This window comes from Bubalus kerabau, chromosome 5 (assembly GCF_029407905.1).
Source record: "Bubalus kerabau isolate K-KA32 ecotype Philippines breed swamp buffalo chromosome 5, PCC_UOA_SB_1v2, whole genome shotgun sequence".
Taxonomy (NCBI): Eukaryota; Metazoa; Chordata; class Mammalia; order Artiodactyla; family Bovidae; genus Bubalus; species Bubalus kerabau.
In genome coordinates, this window is record NC_073628.1 from 104,264,089 (window position 1) to 104,280,000 (window position 15,912).

Below are 15,912 nucleotides of genomic sequence, written 5' to 3' on the forward strand. Positions count from 1 at the left end.
TGGAAGCAACCAGGCAGGACATTTGTCCCCTTGGGGAACCGGGAGGTGGAGAGGGGGACTTTTGGGCTGAGAGGCCTTGAGTCCCCAAAGGCAGATTGAAGAAACCTGAAAGGGAGGCCTCCTTCCAGCACCTTCCTGGCCCTCTCCCCTGCAGCTGGGGTCCTCTCAGGGGGCCATCTGATCACCGGCCAGTCCCTTTCATGGCCCCCGTGCCCCTCACAGCCCCCTGATGGCTCCCACACTGCTTTCTTGGCCATCAGGGTCCTCCAACCCAGCCTCTGCCCAGCGCCCCCAGCCTCGCAGTCTGTCACGTGAGACTTGACTTCAGCAGGAGGTGCTGGTGGAGGCAGGGCCCTGACCTGTAGTTCCCCTACTCCCCACCAGCTTGTGTGGCTTCATTCTGGGTCTGCCTGTCTACCTGTGAGAAGGCACAGTCTGGTGCCAAGCCCGTAAAGTGCCTGGTACAGAGGGCGATGTAGGTGGTCAGTGGGTGGCCAGTGACAGCTACCCCATCCAGCATCCACTGTGCCCGTGGACTGTCACCCTCGAAGAAGGGCACCTTGGCGTCAGGGCGGTGACCTCTGGGGCCTCTCTGAGAGTCTCTCCTCTCTGTCACACACACAACCCCACCTGCCTCTAGAGGATTTAGTTCCTCCTGAGAAGTTCAGTTTCTCCCCACCCCCCAGCCAGACAGGAAGGGTCAGGGACTCCCTCCTGGCCTGGGGTGGGGCTTGGTCTCTTCGTGTCCCACTGGAGGGCCTCCTTGTCCTGTGTCCCTAGGAACTTGGGTGGGAGACACAAGGCCACCCCTCAACCCCTGCAGGCATCGAGTGCTCCGAAGCCCAGCCAGGCTCCCCCAGCACCTGCTCTACAACCAGAGGCCAAGATGACCTCCCTTTCAGCAGGTTGGCAGAATGCCACAGGGCGACCTGGGACCTCGAGAGGCCTCCTGGAGGGCTTCCTGGAGGAAGTGTCCATAGCACCAAGGGACAGATACCACAAGTGTGGGGAGGAAATGCGCCTTGTTCTGCTTCCTGCTGACCCCAGGAACATGGCAATCCTGGCCCTGAAGCCCCAGTTCAGGGGTCTAGGGTGGGACGGGCCCAGCACTAAGGGGGAGCTGTAGCTTTGCAGGGGCAGCATGGGGCCCTCTCTCCAGCCTGGGTCCTGGCAGAGGAGCTCGGTGGCTGCCTAGCTTGGAGAGGAAAGCTGGAGCCGGCCTGATGGGTTGGCGGGGGGTGGTCCGCTCCTTCTGCTGACACATAGACATTCCACTGGGCAGAGACACCAGCCCAGTCTCCGCATCGGGAAAGCATTTCCCAAACAGCTTCCAGACCACAGCCGTGCGCCTGGGTGTGCTTGGTGGCCCCAGGGAGGCCAGTGGGCCCTGCCTGGGCTGCGGTGGCTGGCTGCCATCACGCTGTGCCCAGCCTAGTGGGGATGGAGGCCCAGAGCCATGGAACCCCCACCCCGGGTCCTTAGGGAGGTGCTGCCTGAGCTCATCATGTCACGAGTTGTCTCGGGCTCAGCTGGGCTGCGGGGGAGACAGCTCTGCCTCCTAGAACTGGGTTCTGCCCAGAGCGGGCACTCAGGTCCTCGCTGAGGGAAAGGAGCAAGGGAGTGAGGGTTGAAGGGAAGGAGGGACAGGCCAGCTTCAGGGGAAGCAGAGTTGGCAGTCGTGGCTCTGGGGGGAGCGGGCTGGGGAACTTTGCAGAGAAGGGCCCTTGGGATTGGCACTCAACAGATGCGTAGGAGCTCGCTGTTTGCGGGTCGGAGGAAGAGTGGGCATCTTGGCTGCTGTGGAAGCTGGGGTGCTGGGAAGGCCAGGCCACCCATGAGGGATGGAAGAGCCAGGGCCTGGAGCCAGCGCCTCCTGGAAGTGCTGTGCCCAGGGTCCACGTGGAGAGCCCTTTGGTGGCCTGGGTTGAGGGAGCCCAGCACTGGGTTCTGGCCGACAGTCCGGGGCCCTGTGGTGGGGGCAGAGAGAGAGCAGGAGAAGCACAGGTGCACTGCCTCCTGCTGGGCTTTTGCCCACCCCCCCACTCAGAACCCACTGGGCACCCCCGACAGAGCCTCTGGGTACCTGCAGAGGCCATGTCTCCAGGAACCTGGAGGAGGGTGCCCAATGAAGGCAGGATTTAGGTCAGACCTGATCCCTGTCGGTGGTCCCCTTTGTCCTGTGTGACCCTGGGTAGGTCATTTATCCCCTGGATAAAGACTGTACAAGAACGTCTGGGACCCTGTGTGCAAAGGGCAGGGCCTAGGTGGGCACCTGGCTGGAGGATTCCCTCCTGGGCAGAATGAAGGTTTAGTTATAGGTGCGTCTGGGAGGCACAGACCTGCTTCAAAAGGGCACCATGAGACAGGAAAGAGCTCCGCTGGAAGTCACGAGTCGGTGGCATGCTGCGGAGCAACTAAGCCTGGATGCCACAGCTACTGAAGCCCGCGTGCCTAGAGCCTGCGCTCTGCAACAAGAGAAGACACTGCAGGGAGACGCCCTCGCACTGCAATGAAGATCCAGCCCAACCACAAATGCTTTATAATTAAAAAAGGAGTTCAGTGACCAGGCCTGCATGCCAGACCCCCTGCCAGGCTGAGCAGCGTGATGCTTGGCAGTATCTGGAGCAGAGTGTCTGAGGCCCCGCACCTGTGTCCAGCACCCCCCTGCTCCCTGCAGCCTGACTGGTGGCTGCACAGGGACCCTCAGGTTTTTGTTAATGTTGTTGGGAGCGAATGAGATACACGTTGCAGTGATAAACAGAGTTGGCGCATTGTGGGAAGCACTGTTCAAATGGCCATGGGACACTGTTCAAGTATCCACCTGGGAGATATGTGGGGGCTCCCTACATTGACAGGCTGGGACCCACAGGCTGCGGTGCTACCCCGGGGGAGGTGGGGAGAAGCTTAGCCCCAAGGCTGGGGCAGACAGGCAGGCAGGCCTGTTCTGCACTGCCTGGCACCTGGCAGGCGGGTGGTGGGGGCAGACAGTGGTATGAGTTGGCTTCTGGGCTGCAGACAGGACCGGACAAGGCGAGACAGTGCCTTTCTCCACAAGCTTGAGGCTGCCCCCTTTGAACCCTGCCCACAGGTGGGCTGTGAAGAATGACAGCCAGGAGTTTCTGGATAGGGCTGGGTCAGGCAGGGTGCCATGGGTGAGCCATTGGGGATCAACATAAGCCTACACGAGATGGGGGGCTGGGGGCCCAGCCTTCGTCAGGCCTGAATGCACAGGTCTCTCGAGTGCACAGCCAGTGTGACCCCACCACCTCTGAGGAGGGCTGCCTGACACATCTGGGACCACCGGCTGTACCCAGCAGTCTGGGGTTGGAGGAATGTCCATGATTCGGCAGCCTCACCCCTGGGGCTCACTGTCCCTGCAGGCTCGGACCCTCCCCCATCTGCTATAGAGGTGCAGTGGTGCCTTACCAGGCTCCCGCAGGTACTGGCCCTGGACCAGTGGAGAGATGAGGGACACCGGGCTGGGGGCCTGGGGAGGACTTCACCCCCAAGACATCCACTACCGCGGTGTGGCCTCGAAGTGCGCCGGTTCCCCACTCTCCGCAACCTCCGTCGAGCTGCCTCTGCGGAGCCCTGGGGCCTTGCCAGGGTGGCCTCCATCCACCTCTGTATTGCGTGTTTTCTTTAACTTGTTGGCTCAGGGATCCCGCCTGTGCCAGCGCCCGTGTATATCGATGTGCCCATGCAGGTCCGTGCAGGACTCTGGGTGTCTTGTGTACGTCTTGCACACGTGGGTCTGCTTGTGCACGTGTCTGCGTGGAGGTGCTTGCTCTTGTGGGTCTGGGTGTGTGCCGGCTGCGTGAGCGCGCGCGTAGGAATGTGCGGAGCGGGTGGGCGGGCGGCGCGCAGGGGGGCCCGTGCTCTTTCTGAGAGTCGGGGGCGGGGCCGGGCGGGGCGGGGCGTGACTGCGGCGGGGATTTGGCCCTTACCTGCGGGGGGCGGAGGGAAAGCGGAGAACAGAAAGGCGAGAGGCGGGGCGCGCCCCACCAGAGCCGCTCCAGCGGCGGCGAGCGGAGCGGAGCGGGGAGACCCGGGTGCGCGCTGCCCGGAGCCAGGAGGGAGCGGATGGGCCATGGAGGCGCCGTGGAGGCGCGGCGGGCTGGCGGCTCTCTGGTACCTCGGGCTGCTGGGGAGCCTGGCGCGCGTTACGGGCATGCACTACCGCTACCTGTGGAGGGGCTGCTACCCGTGCCACCTGGGCCAAGCCGGCTACCCCGTGAGCTCCGGCGACCCGAGGCCAGGTGGGAGCGGCGGGCTCTGCGCGGGGGGCGGGCTGGATGCGCTCCGTCCCGCGTGCGCTGCCTTTGTTTCCTCCTTCACAGTTTGCACCGCGGGAGGCTGATGCCATGGTTGGAGGGAGCGGGGTTTGGGCAGATGCGGAGGCAGCCGCTGCCTCTGGGACAGGTCCCGTGTGCCCTGAGTCGTCGGACATTCCTGACCCGTCTCTGGCCTGGCTGCGTGGGCTGCTGACAGCATTTCAGCCCCTCGACCAGAGGGAGGAGAAACTTACAGCAACTGTGTTTGCTGGTGGGCACCAGGGCTGCACTTCCCCTGCAGCACCAGCAGCTCTGGGGGTTAAACAGGAGGGGTGGGGCAGGCCCAAGAGAGAGGCCCTTGGGGTCTTGGAGTAGAGTTTCCCTTTCCAGGGTCCCCAGAGCCTTGGCCCCTTGGGGGCTGTGTGTGGATGTGGCAGGTGCTGTCCTGTCACCGCCCCCCCCCAAAGACTGGGGACTGTGGTCAGCCCAGTGAGCGGCAGGGTCAGCTGGGAGGACCCCAGCAGCCCTGTCCCGGGTCCGTCCTGCCTCTCCCACGCTGGTACCCATGCTGGGCCAGCCTCCTGCAGGAAGCTCCTGAGCATCGTGGGTTCTATGGAGTTTGGAGTTTGGAGTCTGGCAACCTCAGGAATGTGACGAGGGGTGTGGCGTGCCATGAGTCATCGCCTGTGATACTTGGACACCCGGCGTGGGGCAAGGCTGCGTCTCCCCGCACCAAGGACCCTGAAGCCCCTGGTGCAGTTGCTGCCCGCGGTACTGCCCCTGGGCTGCAGCTGTCTGTCCGGCAGGAGCAGGCAGGTCCAGAGCAGGGCTGTTAAAGCATGGCCAGGATTGAGCTCCCCTCCACGGCCTCCCAGGCCCCTGAGTGTGGCTCTGTGCAGGGCATCTGATCTCTGTGCTCAGCTGTCCTCCGGGCCAGTCCCTGCTGCTCTCCACCAGAGGACACACAGATCTCTGAGCAGCAGGGCTGGGCTGTGACAAGGTCCGCTGTCTCCCCTGGCTTTGTCACTTGCCCTCTGGGGCTAGACCCCATCCCCACAGGGTAAGCAGCCCTCCCCCTGGGTGACTCGGTGAGGCCGGCACTGTCGTTCCACCACCGGTGGCACTAAATGCTGAGGGCCCGTAGCATCCAAGGGCCTGGGGCTGAGCAGGGGCGGGCAGGGCTGGGCTTAGGGAGTCAGGTGTGCCCCCTCTGTTCTGAGAACTGATGGGCATGTGAAGGGGGCCAAGAGAGGGCCTGTGGGTGATGGGATGGACTGTCCGGGGCGAGGACCCTGCGTCATGTTTGGGGGAAGCAGGATAACAAAGTTGGTCTGTGCTGAGCGGACCTTTCTGGTGGGATCCCAGGGGCTCAGGTTTTCCTGTAAGTGTGGCTGAGCTTTCAGAACGGGCTCATCTGGGGTGGTTTCTGCAGGGGCTGTGTGCTCCTGGGTTCCCATCAGTGTGGCGATGGGCCCTCAGAGGCACCATCGCCCAGCAAGTCCCATAGGCTCTCAGGGGAACGGCCCCGTGTCTGTACAGGGAAGTGTCCCCGAGTGCCAGCGTGTGACCCATCCCCAGGCTGCCGCTTCCCTACTCACACGTCTCAGTTGAGGGGAGCAGTGAGACCCCAGAGACTGTCCTGCTGAACCCCAACCTGCCTGCTCCCAGCGACCAGATGGCTGCAGCCTGGGGCTGTCCTGAGGCTTTGGAGCCCTTGTTGCGGGTGGGAGCGGCTCTGCCTGCTTGTCTGGAAGGAGCAGACTTCATCCCCTGATGCTCTGAGGGGAGGATGGCAGAGGAGGAAGCCTCCAAGCTCCTTTTCAGCTGGGGGTGCTACACTGCCGTGGGGACTGGGCCCCCTCCATGCTGTCTGGGTGGGCTGTCCGTGTGCCCTCTGGCGTGGAGAGCAGCACAGACTGGCCCGGAGGACGACTGAGCAAGGCCCATGTCTCTCAGGAGAACAGGTGACTTGTGGTAGTTTCAGGGTCCACGGGGCCAGTGCTCAGCCGGGGTCACCAGGTGGAGGCAGTGTGTGGCATGGAGATGAGGGCAGCCTGCAGCGTGGGACCCAGGGGAGTGCCCCCAGCCCCCTTCCCTCCCCCCATCCCCGCCAAGACCACAGCGGCTCTCTCCTCCGGCGTCAGGAGGCCGGGCTGGCCAGAGTGGTCTTTTGGGAACCTGGATTTCCAGGTCGGGTTGTCTGAGCCTCTGTGACACTGGAGAGGCTGCTAGATGGTTATTCCCTCTGTGTTCAGTTATTGTGGCTTGTGGGACATGTTATCCCAAGCTGATGGCTGAAAACCACCCAGGTCTCTGGTACCTTACACTTCTGAGGTTGGAAGTCTGAGAAGGGCTAACATGAAGGCACTGGCAGGGCTGGTCCCTCCTGGAGGCTCTGGGGGAGCATTTGCTTTCCCACATGTCCAGGTTCTAGAGGCACCTGGACTCCTTGGCTGTGGCCCCTCCTCCGCCTTCAAAGCCAGCAGCGCAGCATCTTTTTTTGTTCTTGTTTTAGATATTTATTTTTTTTATGGAAGTATAGTTGATTTACAATGTTCAGGTGTACAGCAAAGTAATGCGTGTGCTCAGTCGTGTCTGACTCTTTGCGACTCCCTGGACTATAGCCTGCCTGGCTCTTCTGTCCATGGGATTTCCCAGGCTAGAATACTGGAGTAGATTGCCATTCCTTTCACCAGGGGTTTGGTTACACACACACACACACACACACACACACACACACACACACGTGGCTTCCCAGTGGCTCACTGGTAAAGAATCTGCCTGCTAATGCAGTAGACACAGGAGATGTGGGTTCAATCCTTGGGTGGAAAAAATCCTCTGGAGTAGGACATGGCACCCCACTCCAGTATTCTTTGCCTGAAAAATCCCATGGACAGAGGAGCCTGACGGGCTGCAGTCCATGAGGTTACAAAGAGTTGGACACAATTTAGCTACTGAACACGTATACACATATGTACTCTTTTTGAGATTCTTTTCTACTATAGGTTGTTACGAGATATTGAGTATTGTTCCCCGTGCTATACAAAGGGTCCTTGGTATCTGTTTTCTGTGCGCGAATGTGTATGTTAATTCCAAACTCCTAGTTTATCTCTCCCACCCTTTCCCATTTGGTCTCCATGAGTTTGTTTTTGTGTCTGTGAGTCTGTTTCTGTTTTGTAAAGAAGTTCAGACGGTTTTTTTTTTTCAGATTCCACGTATAAGTGATATCAGATGTTATTTGTCTTTCTCTATCTGACTTACTTCACTTAGTATGATCACTTCTAGGTCCATCCACGTTGCTGCGAATGGCATTGTTTCCTTTTATTTATTTATTTATTTTTGGCTGAGTAGGATTCCACTGTATGGAGCCCTCCTCCCTCTCTTACTTGTAAGGCCTGTGTGATGACTTTGGACTCGCCTGGAAGCTCCAGGATAATCTCTCATCTCACCTGCAAAGTCCTTTTTGTTGTGTAAGGCTCCAGGATTACGATGCTCTTATCCGCTTTGCGGGGTTGGGGGGCCCGTTATTCAGCTGACCACACCCTCCTTAAGAACTGAGCCTGGGCTCCTCGGGTCACAGCATGACTGCAGTCGCCGTCACAAGGTCGTCACTGGGTCGGCGGCTCCAGGTCATGGGCGGTGGCTGAGGGCAGCCCTGACCTCCCACCACGTGGCCCGCCTGGGAGTGGGGCCAGCTAGGTTTCGGTCACTCGGTCCTGCCTTGCTATCTGAGTAAGCTGTTTCAATAGAGGGGCCTCGATCTCAGAGCTGGAGGGACCCCAGCAGGAGTGCCCGCCTACCCGTAAGCCGGGAGGTGGAGGGGGAGGCCTTGAGCTGTGCCGCTGGGCCCAGGTAATCTGGACAGGCTGACAGCAAACCATGGGCACTGGGAAGCCTGGCCGGGCCTCATGGCCCCCTGCCTGTGCCGCTGATCACGGTCACTGTCGCGGGCAGGACAGCTTTGGAGGCGGGAAGGGCTCCCGGGTGCCAAGGGGCTGGTCTGGCAGGATTTAGGCAGGAGCCTGGGGACACCTCTCAAGTCTAAATGTCTGTCCTTGCCACAGGAGGGCGTTGAGAGTGTGATCATGTGGGTGGGGGGCCCGGCCGTCAGCGCTGCCCCTGAAGGAGCCCTGCTGATGACGGGCTTACCTGCCCCACCTCCCCCACCTGCTGTCCCAGACTGCCCATCAGTTTGGTGTCTTTGTGGGCCCCGGGCTGCTGGCTCCCTGCACATCCCCTCGAGGACAGGGCCCCTTGTGTGGGCTCTCCCCCGCTAGCCAGGTGCCTGAGGGCTCGAGAGTACAGTGCCACTATGGTTCAGCCACTCCCCAAGGCCAGCATCTGAGGTGACCAGCTGAGAGGTGGTTTGGGAAGCCAGGGTCCCTGTTGGTCGGTCTGCTGCGCACCTGCCGCTGGGCCCATGTCTGGAAATGACAGCCCCTCTGTCCTTCTGTCCTGCCCGGTGAGGCCACTGAGACACACTGAGACACAGTCAGTCCACCCGCCCTCTCGGACAGCGCACGTGGGGCGCCTCTTCCCCCAGGCTTTGCTGAGCCCTTACCTTATGCGCAGTGCTGTTCGCCAGTCGCTTTACTTTTCGGGGACCTTGAAGGGGTCGCAGAGAGAGGAATCTGAGCTCAGAGGGGATGAGGTCTCCTTTCTGAACCCCTTGGGTGGCGGCTGCCCACCCTGCCTTGCCCAGCGGGTGTGGGTCAGCCCACGGTCCCCACTCCCATCACCACTCAGCTGACTCCCCCACTGGAGGACCCTGGGTCCTGAGACCTCCCACTGTGCTCTGGGTCCTCTGGCCCCTGAGACTCCTTGGGGCTCCACTGGGGGCTGAAAACACTTTACCTTCAATCTTCCACCTGCTGATCATTCTGGTATCATTCCAAGGAGGGCTCCCCAGGTCACCATATTTCCAAGGAGGAGTTCTCTTGGTCTCATCTCCTCTCTGAACAGCCCTGGGGCTTGAGGGACACCCTGGGGTTCTTCCTGGGGTGGTTGTGGCTTGTGCATGGAGCAGAGGCCAGGCCTCCTAGGGTCGTCTCTGTTCCTGGAGGGACATGCGCATGGATGGAGTCAGGGTTTCTGTCCATGGGAGGCATGACCTGGTGGGCAGGCTCTGGGGACTCCCCAGGAGAAGCCCTGCCCCTGTGCCTTTGACACCCTGCAGAGGTGTGCTCGGGTGGCTGAGGCTTTAGGAGGGGCGCCTCAAAGGTGGGTGTTTTCACGGGGATGATGGGTGAGAGCTGGAGGGTGCAGTCACAATGTGTAGCGTGGACCCGGCGGGTTATTAAGCGGAATTAGAGGTGGCTCTTCCTCCCAGGTGGGCCCCAGGTGTTGGACACTGGCCTGCCTTCTCTCCGCTCTGCTCCAGCAAGCGTGGGTGAGGGACTCGGGACTGTGGTGGACAGTGTGGCCTGAGAAGGAGGGGTCCCGACACCCGGGCAGGGGCGGTGTCCTGAGAGAAGGGGGCCGGACCTGCTCCCTGGGGCCAGCGCAGCGCAAGGCCACCGTGTGGGTTCTGTTAACCCCAGCCCCGTGTCCTCCCCCTCCCCCAGATGTGGACGAGTGCCAGGTGCATAACGGCGGCTGCCAGCACCGGTGTATGAACACCCCAGGTTCCTACTTCTGCGAGTGCAAGCCCGGCTTCCGTCTCCATGCGGACGGCAGGACCTGCCTGGGTAAGCAGTCTCCTGGGCCCAGCGCTCCTAACCTCAGCCGTCACCCCACCCTTCTGGGTGTGCCCAGGTTTAGGGGGTCCCTGCACTCCTGCACTGATGGGCCCCAGGGAGCCTGCCTGCTCAGTGCAGCCACGTTACAGTGGCCTCTGTCCTGCCGAGCGTGGGTGCCAAGGGGCCCTCGCCACCCATCATGGGCCCTTGCCAGCACCACTCCCGTGAGGTCACCAGCGCTCAGGTGGTGAAAGAACGTGTCCTGGGCCCGGGGCTCTACGCTGAGGCTGGCCCCTGGGCCCCTGGGCACTGTGACCTGGGCTGAGCACCCTCAGTGGTCACAGCTGAGTCCGGCCGGGATGCCAAGCCCACTTCCCAGGGGACTCCCACAGTGGGGAGGAGCCCTGGGCCACCATCCCCTCCAGGGCCCTCTGCCGCAGAGGCTGCGGACGTCCGTCTCCAGGGACACAGGTCTGGCTGTGCTGCCCCAAATGGGGAGACTTGGTGCCTGCCGGGTGGTGGTGGGGGGTGCCCTGCCTGGGGCAGGGGCAGTGCAGGGTTGCTCTTGGTCTGCAGAGCTGGGTTTCCTGGCTCAGGGCCCCCATCTGTCTTGGAGAGCCTGGGGGTGGGGGTGTGACAGGCAGGGATGTGGTAACCAAGAGGCAGGGTATTAGCCCTCACTTCCTCTGTGGGGTCTTTTTACTGTGGGGAATGGGCTTGATGGGGGTGCCTGGGGCCAGTAACAGTTGCCCCTACCAGCACAGTTGCCTCCAGGGAGAGAAGGGGCGCGTGGGTGCCCACTGGGCAGAGGGTAGAGGGCTGGAGTCCAGGAATCTGGCAGTGAATGGTGGCCATCCACTGCCCTCACCCACCCCCCCGATCCCGGCTGCTCTGGACACAGGTGTCGCAGGCATGGCTGCCCCTCCCTGCTGGCCGCTTTGTCTGGCAGGCTGCGTGGGGGTTGTTCTCTGGGGGCTGGGCTGGTGGTCACCTTCCCTGGCTGTGGCAGGGAGCCCCTTCTTTCCACCCTGGAGACCCGGAGTGGGCCCAGGCAGGCTCTGAGCAGCCTCCCTCCTGCACGCCTCGCTGCTATGTGGCAGGGCGGCCCGCCAGCCCTGGGGGGCCCTCCCCAGCAGACACGCTCACATGTCCGGGCCGCCGCTCAGGGAGCGAGGCCGCTGCCCTGTAAAGTTTCAGAGCTGGAAAGTGGAAACAGATGCAGGAATGTTGTGATGTGCTTCAGGACAAATGCAATGGGGTGCAGCCTGGCTGCTGGTCCCCGGGTCCCCTGTATTCTCCCTTCCTCTGGGGCAGGTTCTTCTCAGAGAAGGGCATCCCTGGGGGCTGGTCCAGGGTGGGCTTGGCTAGGACACCCTCCTGTCTCCCTGGATTCCCCTAGTCCACCAGATAGTGGTCTTCACTGAGCTGCCAGAATGGGTAAACAGCACGCAAAGAGGAGGGTGCCTGTCAGGGCTTTGGGAGGATTGTGGCAATCTCTAACAGTGCCTTGAGCTGCTGGCTTCGGGCAGCCCAGGAGGAATACCCCGCTTCTGGAGGGGGATAGCCTCCTTCGGGCAGCCCAGGAGGAAAGCCTAGCCCAGCCCAGCCCAGCCCATCACCATGCTGGAGCCCTTCCCTGGGAGACGCCTGGGCTCGAGGCTCCCGAAGTCTCCATCTGTGGCATTTGCTTACATCATCGACTCAAAGGACATGAGTTTGAACAAACTCCAGGAGAGGGTGAAGGACGGGGAAGCCTGGTGTGCTGCAGTTGCTGGGGTTGCAAAGAGTCAGACACGATTGAGAGACTGAAAAGCAGTAACAACACAGAGTCTTCTAAAGATCTGATGCCAGGACCCCCAGTGTGGTCTGCACAGCCTGGTATGAGGCTGCTGGGACCTTACCACCCCCTCTGCCTACCACCGTCAACTCTGTACCCCCAGACTGTATGGTCCCCAGGACCTCAGGGGGTCTGCAGCTCTCTTGGGTGCTTGTGCTCACCTCCTGGCCACCCACCTCCTGTCTGCTCCCATCAAAGGGGGCAGGTGAAACACCCACATTCCGCGACTTCCAGTCCCAGCGGGAAATACACGCTGCGTCCCCTGCACACACTCACTCACTCTCACGCACACCTGTGGGCAGATTCCAAGTATCTGAAATTCCTGGGAGCTGACACCTGCAGGCCAACCCCCAGGTCTCCTGGGAGTGATGTGGGTTTGTCAGCCCGGTCTGTTGGGGGCTGCCTTCCTTGTGGGGATCCCGGGCTTTGCTGAAAAGTTTCCAGAGCAGATAGGGGTCTCCTGGGGACTTTCTCCCAGGCAGAGCAGGAAGCAGTTGCTCTAGGGGCACCCTCCCTTCTCCCTGAAGGACCCCTTTGGGTTGTGGAGGGACCCTCCCCAGCAGCAGAGCACCTGACCTACGGCCCTGGGATGGGTAGGGCGGCCGAGCACCAGATGAGGGGCTCCAGGTGGGGCCTGGTGAAGGGCACTGCCTGGCCCCTGCCAGGCTGCTGGAAGTCCCTGCTGCTTTGTGAGAGGTGTGGGCCCTCCCCGTTTCTCCTCCAGGACTCCCAGACCGCAGGGTGTGGGGAGGAGCTGGTGGCCTTGTCTGAGGTTCACAATGGGGGCACCCTCTGGGTCCAGCCCACCCTAGGGTCTCAGCAGACATTGATGGGAAGATCAGCGTAGGACTGGGCCCCTCCCCAGTTGTCCCCTCCCCCACGCAGGCCAGCTGCAGGCGGGCTGCACAGCTGGAGCACAGCTGCCCTGGACCCCCTCCCTGGGGCCTGCTGGGATCCTCTGGGCAAGGAGAGGGGTGCTCTGAGCTCTCCTGGGACTGGCAGGGGAGGCAGGGGACAGGTCTGGGCACCCCTCCCTTCAGCAGCTTGGAATGAGGGTTATGGAAATGCTAGAGGGTGAGAGTAAAGAAGGTGCCCACAGGGATGTGACAGCTCTTCCTCCATACACGGTGGGGCCCTGCGTGCTGGGAGCTCTCAGGTTGGTGCCGCATCATGGCACCCAGGGATCTGGGAAGTCTTCAAAGGTGGTTTTGCTTAAGGAGGTGGGGGGGGGGGGGCTTGAAACAGACAAGGGGAAACTTGAAACACTCTTTCAAGGTGCTTTAGAGGCAGGGAGAAGACAGAAAGCACAGTCTTCCTGCGCCCCTCCCTTGTAAAAGGCCCTTTGCAAATAACGAGGAAAAAGTTTCCATTTTTAAAGTGAAGATTTGCAGGAAGGATCTTACTGTCAGCCTCAAAGCCCCTGAGTGCCTCACGTCTGACCTTGGCTGCTCTTGTCCAGCCTGGCCCCAAGAGAAAGAAGCAGAAGCAGCCTGGTGTCCTGGGTGCTCCACCTCCAGGGAGCCCCCTGGGTTTGTCCCCACCCCCGCCCCAGCAGGCTCTGGGGTGGGAAGAGGTGGGCAGAGAGGCCGAGGGCTGGTCCAGCCTGCTTCTCACCCTCAGGGATGAGGAGCTGGGCCCTGTCCTTCCCCAGACTGTGGGAAACGGAGCTGCAGAGAGCTGTGCTGGGCGGAGAGCCTGGGGGTGCCTGTTCTTTTCTGTGCCATGCAGTGCACCCAGGCAGACCCACGGAGACCCACTCCCGGTCTTTGGGAAACCCTCCTCCTCTGGGCTAGGGTGACTCCTGCCCAGAGGTCCCTCCTGGATCCTGGCCTTGAATGTCCCCCATGGTGAGCAGCACACCCCGTCCGAGGGGCCATGATGTCACTGTCAACGAGCAGAGGGGCCCCTGTGACACCCCAGGGCCAGCCCCTGGGGAGAGGCAGGTCCCCTCCTCCTCCCCTTGGCCTCAGGCCTGTTGAGTCTTTTGGATGGACACTGTGGGGAGGATTCTGCTGTCAGCCTGCACCCTTGGTGGTCTGGAGTCAGATGAGCCCCACTGCAAGAGCCCCTGGAGGAGGAAAAGGGAACCCACCTCAGCATTCTTGTTTGGAGAGTCCCATGGACAGAGGCCCTGAAAGGCTACAGTCCAAGGGGCTGCAAAGAGTCGGATACGACTGAGCAACTGAGTGCACACACAGTGCCCACAGTACGGGAAGCTCTTCCTGCACCCCACCTGCCTTTGGGGTTCTCTCTCAGGTGTGCCAAGTGGCCTCAGGGCAGACGCTTCCCCAGGCCTGGGTCTCCCCGGCGAGGGGATAGCAAGGTGTCTGCACAGGCCCCACAGCCTGCTGTCCCCCAACTCCTTGGCGGGGAGGCCGCCAGGGCCCCTGAAGGCTTCGTTGGCAAAGCCACAGGCAGCAGAGGGGTGGAGATTGCTAGGCTCTTTGGCAGAGCTCATCCCTGCAAACCACAGACACAGTTTTGGCCACGTTTTCAAGTCACCTCCAGGCCTGAACCAGGCTGCAGTTTCTGAAAGTGCCTTCCCAGCCCCAAGGGGCCGCTGAGTCTGAACAGGGAGCAGGAAGGGCCACCCTGCCCGAGGCCATCCTGGGAGGTCACCGCTGTGCCCGAGACCAGACCCTGTATCGGCAGGCTGCCAGTGCCCAGGGAGGACGGGAGGGTTGCACCCTGACCTGGGGAAGCTGGGGCAGTGGCCACAGACCCTTGGGCTGGATGCAGAGACCCTGTGGGGAAGCAGGGGCAGACTGGGGCCTCAGGAGGTGGGGGGTTAGAGTCAGAGAGTTTATGAGGGCAGAACCTAGCAGGGAGCACAGCGTGGGAGTGGGGAGAGGTGTGAGAATGCGGATGACCTTGGAATGTGTACCAGGGGCTGCAGAGCCCGGGTCCTCACCTGCGAGTGCATGTCCTGAGGTGGGCAGGCACTGGGCAGGGCAGCCGCAGGGCCTGGGTCCAAGCTTTGCTGCTTTCTCTGGCCGAGCCTGGAGAGTGTGGGTGCTGCGTGGTGCGGTCTGTGATGTGGGTGCCGGTGGGTGGGAGGGAGCGTGGCCTGTGGGTGGGAGCGGCTGAATCCATGCTGCAGGGGAACTGTGCCACCCTGGGCAGTATGGAGGCCCCAGCAGAGGGTCGGGGATGGGGCAGGATGCATAAGGCCAGGCTGTAGGCAAACCGTGAGCTGCCAAGGAGTACCCGGCAGGCCAAGCCCACATGAGTCTCCCCCACTGGCTGAGCCAGCGGACCACCCCTTTCCAGTCCCGCCATCCCAGCCCTGTGGCCAACAGAGGGCTTCCTAGAAGTATGGGCTGTACGTGGCTGCTGACCACACGTGGTGTGAGGCTCTTGGGACCTGGAAGCCAAGCCAGTCTGAGGGCAGTCATTACAAACCCACGAAGCTGCCATCCAGCCTGCTTTTGATCCACTGGCTGGGGTTGGAGGCTGGAGCAGAGTGGGCTGGTGGGCTCAACACGCTGCCAACAGGCTTGTCCTAACGCCAGCAGCCTGCCAGGCACAGCACCTTGAATGACCAGCTCGGGCGGGCCACCGTGCTGGTGTCCCAGGCCAGGGCCTCGCCAGCGGAGCTGCCTTGCAGGTCAACTGTGCAGAGCCCTACCTGCACCTCCATGGCACTCACACACACCTAATGCTGGGCTCCAGGTGGTACCACCTGCATCTCCAGCAGTGGCTAGTCAACCAGCATGGATGGAGCAGATCCTCCTCCCTGTAGGACATCTAGAAGATCCAGTTCCCTCACACCTGGCTCTGGGCTGGAGCGACCCCTGCCGGCGAAAGACGGAGTTGTAGCCTGCACTATTAGAACCCGGGGCTTCCCTGGTGGAGACATGGGTTTGATCCCTTGGTCTCAAAAATCCCTTGGAGGCATTCTTGACTGGAGAATCCGATGGATGGAGGAGCCTGGTGGGCTACAGTCCATGGGGTCACAAAAGAGTCAGATGCGACTGAATGACTAACGCTTTCACTTTCGTTTCTGTTAGAACCTGCGAGTCCCCTGGTTCTGGTGCTTGCAAACTGGGAAGTGAAGGTACAGTAGTCGGCTCAGGCTGCCCTAACCAACGCACCGACTGGGCGGCTTAGACAGAGAAGTTTA

General features: G+C 61.6%; 1 protein-coding gene across 3 annotated transcripts in view; it reads left to right on the forward strand.

Annotated features, from left to right (window-relative positions):
* The first annotated feature begins 3,998 nt into the window (after positions 1-3,998).
* MEGF6 (multiple EGF like domains 6) overlaps positions 3,999-15,912 on the forward strand; it is a 42,953-nt gene continuing 31,039 nt past the window's right edge. For 2 of the 3 annotated variants that reach the window (XM_055582475.1, XM_055582477.1), the window contains exons 1-2: positions 3,999-4,259; positions 9,839-9,961. In XM_055582475.1, coding sequence (XP_055438450.1) covers positions 4,091-4,259; positions 9,839-9,961 — 292 coding nt within the window. In that variant the 5' untranslated portion in view covers positions 3,999-4,090. The remainder of the gene's footprint in view (positions 4,260-9,838; positions 9,962-15,912) is intronic. The other variant, XM_055582476.1, reaches the window with a different exon arrangement.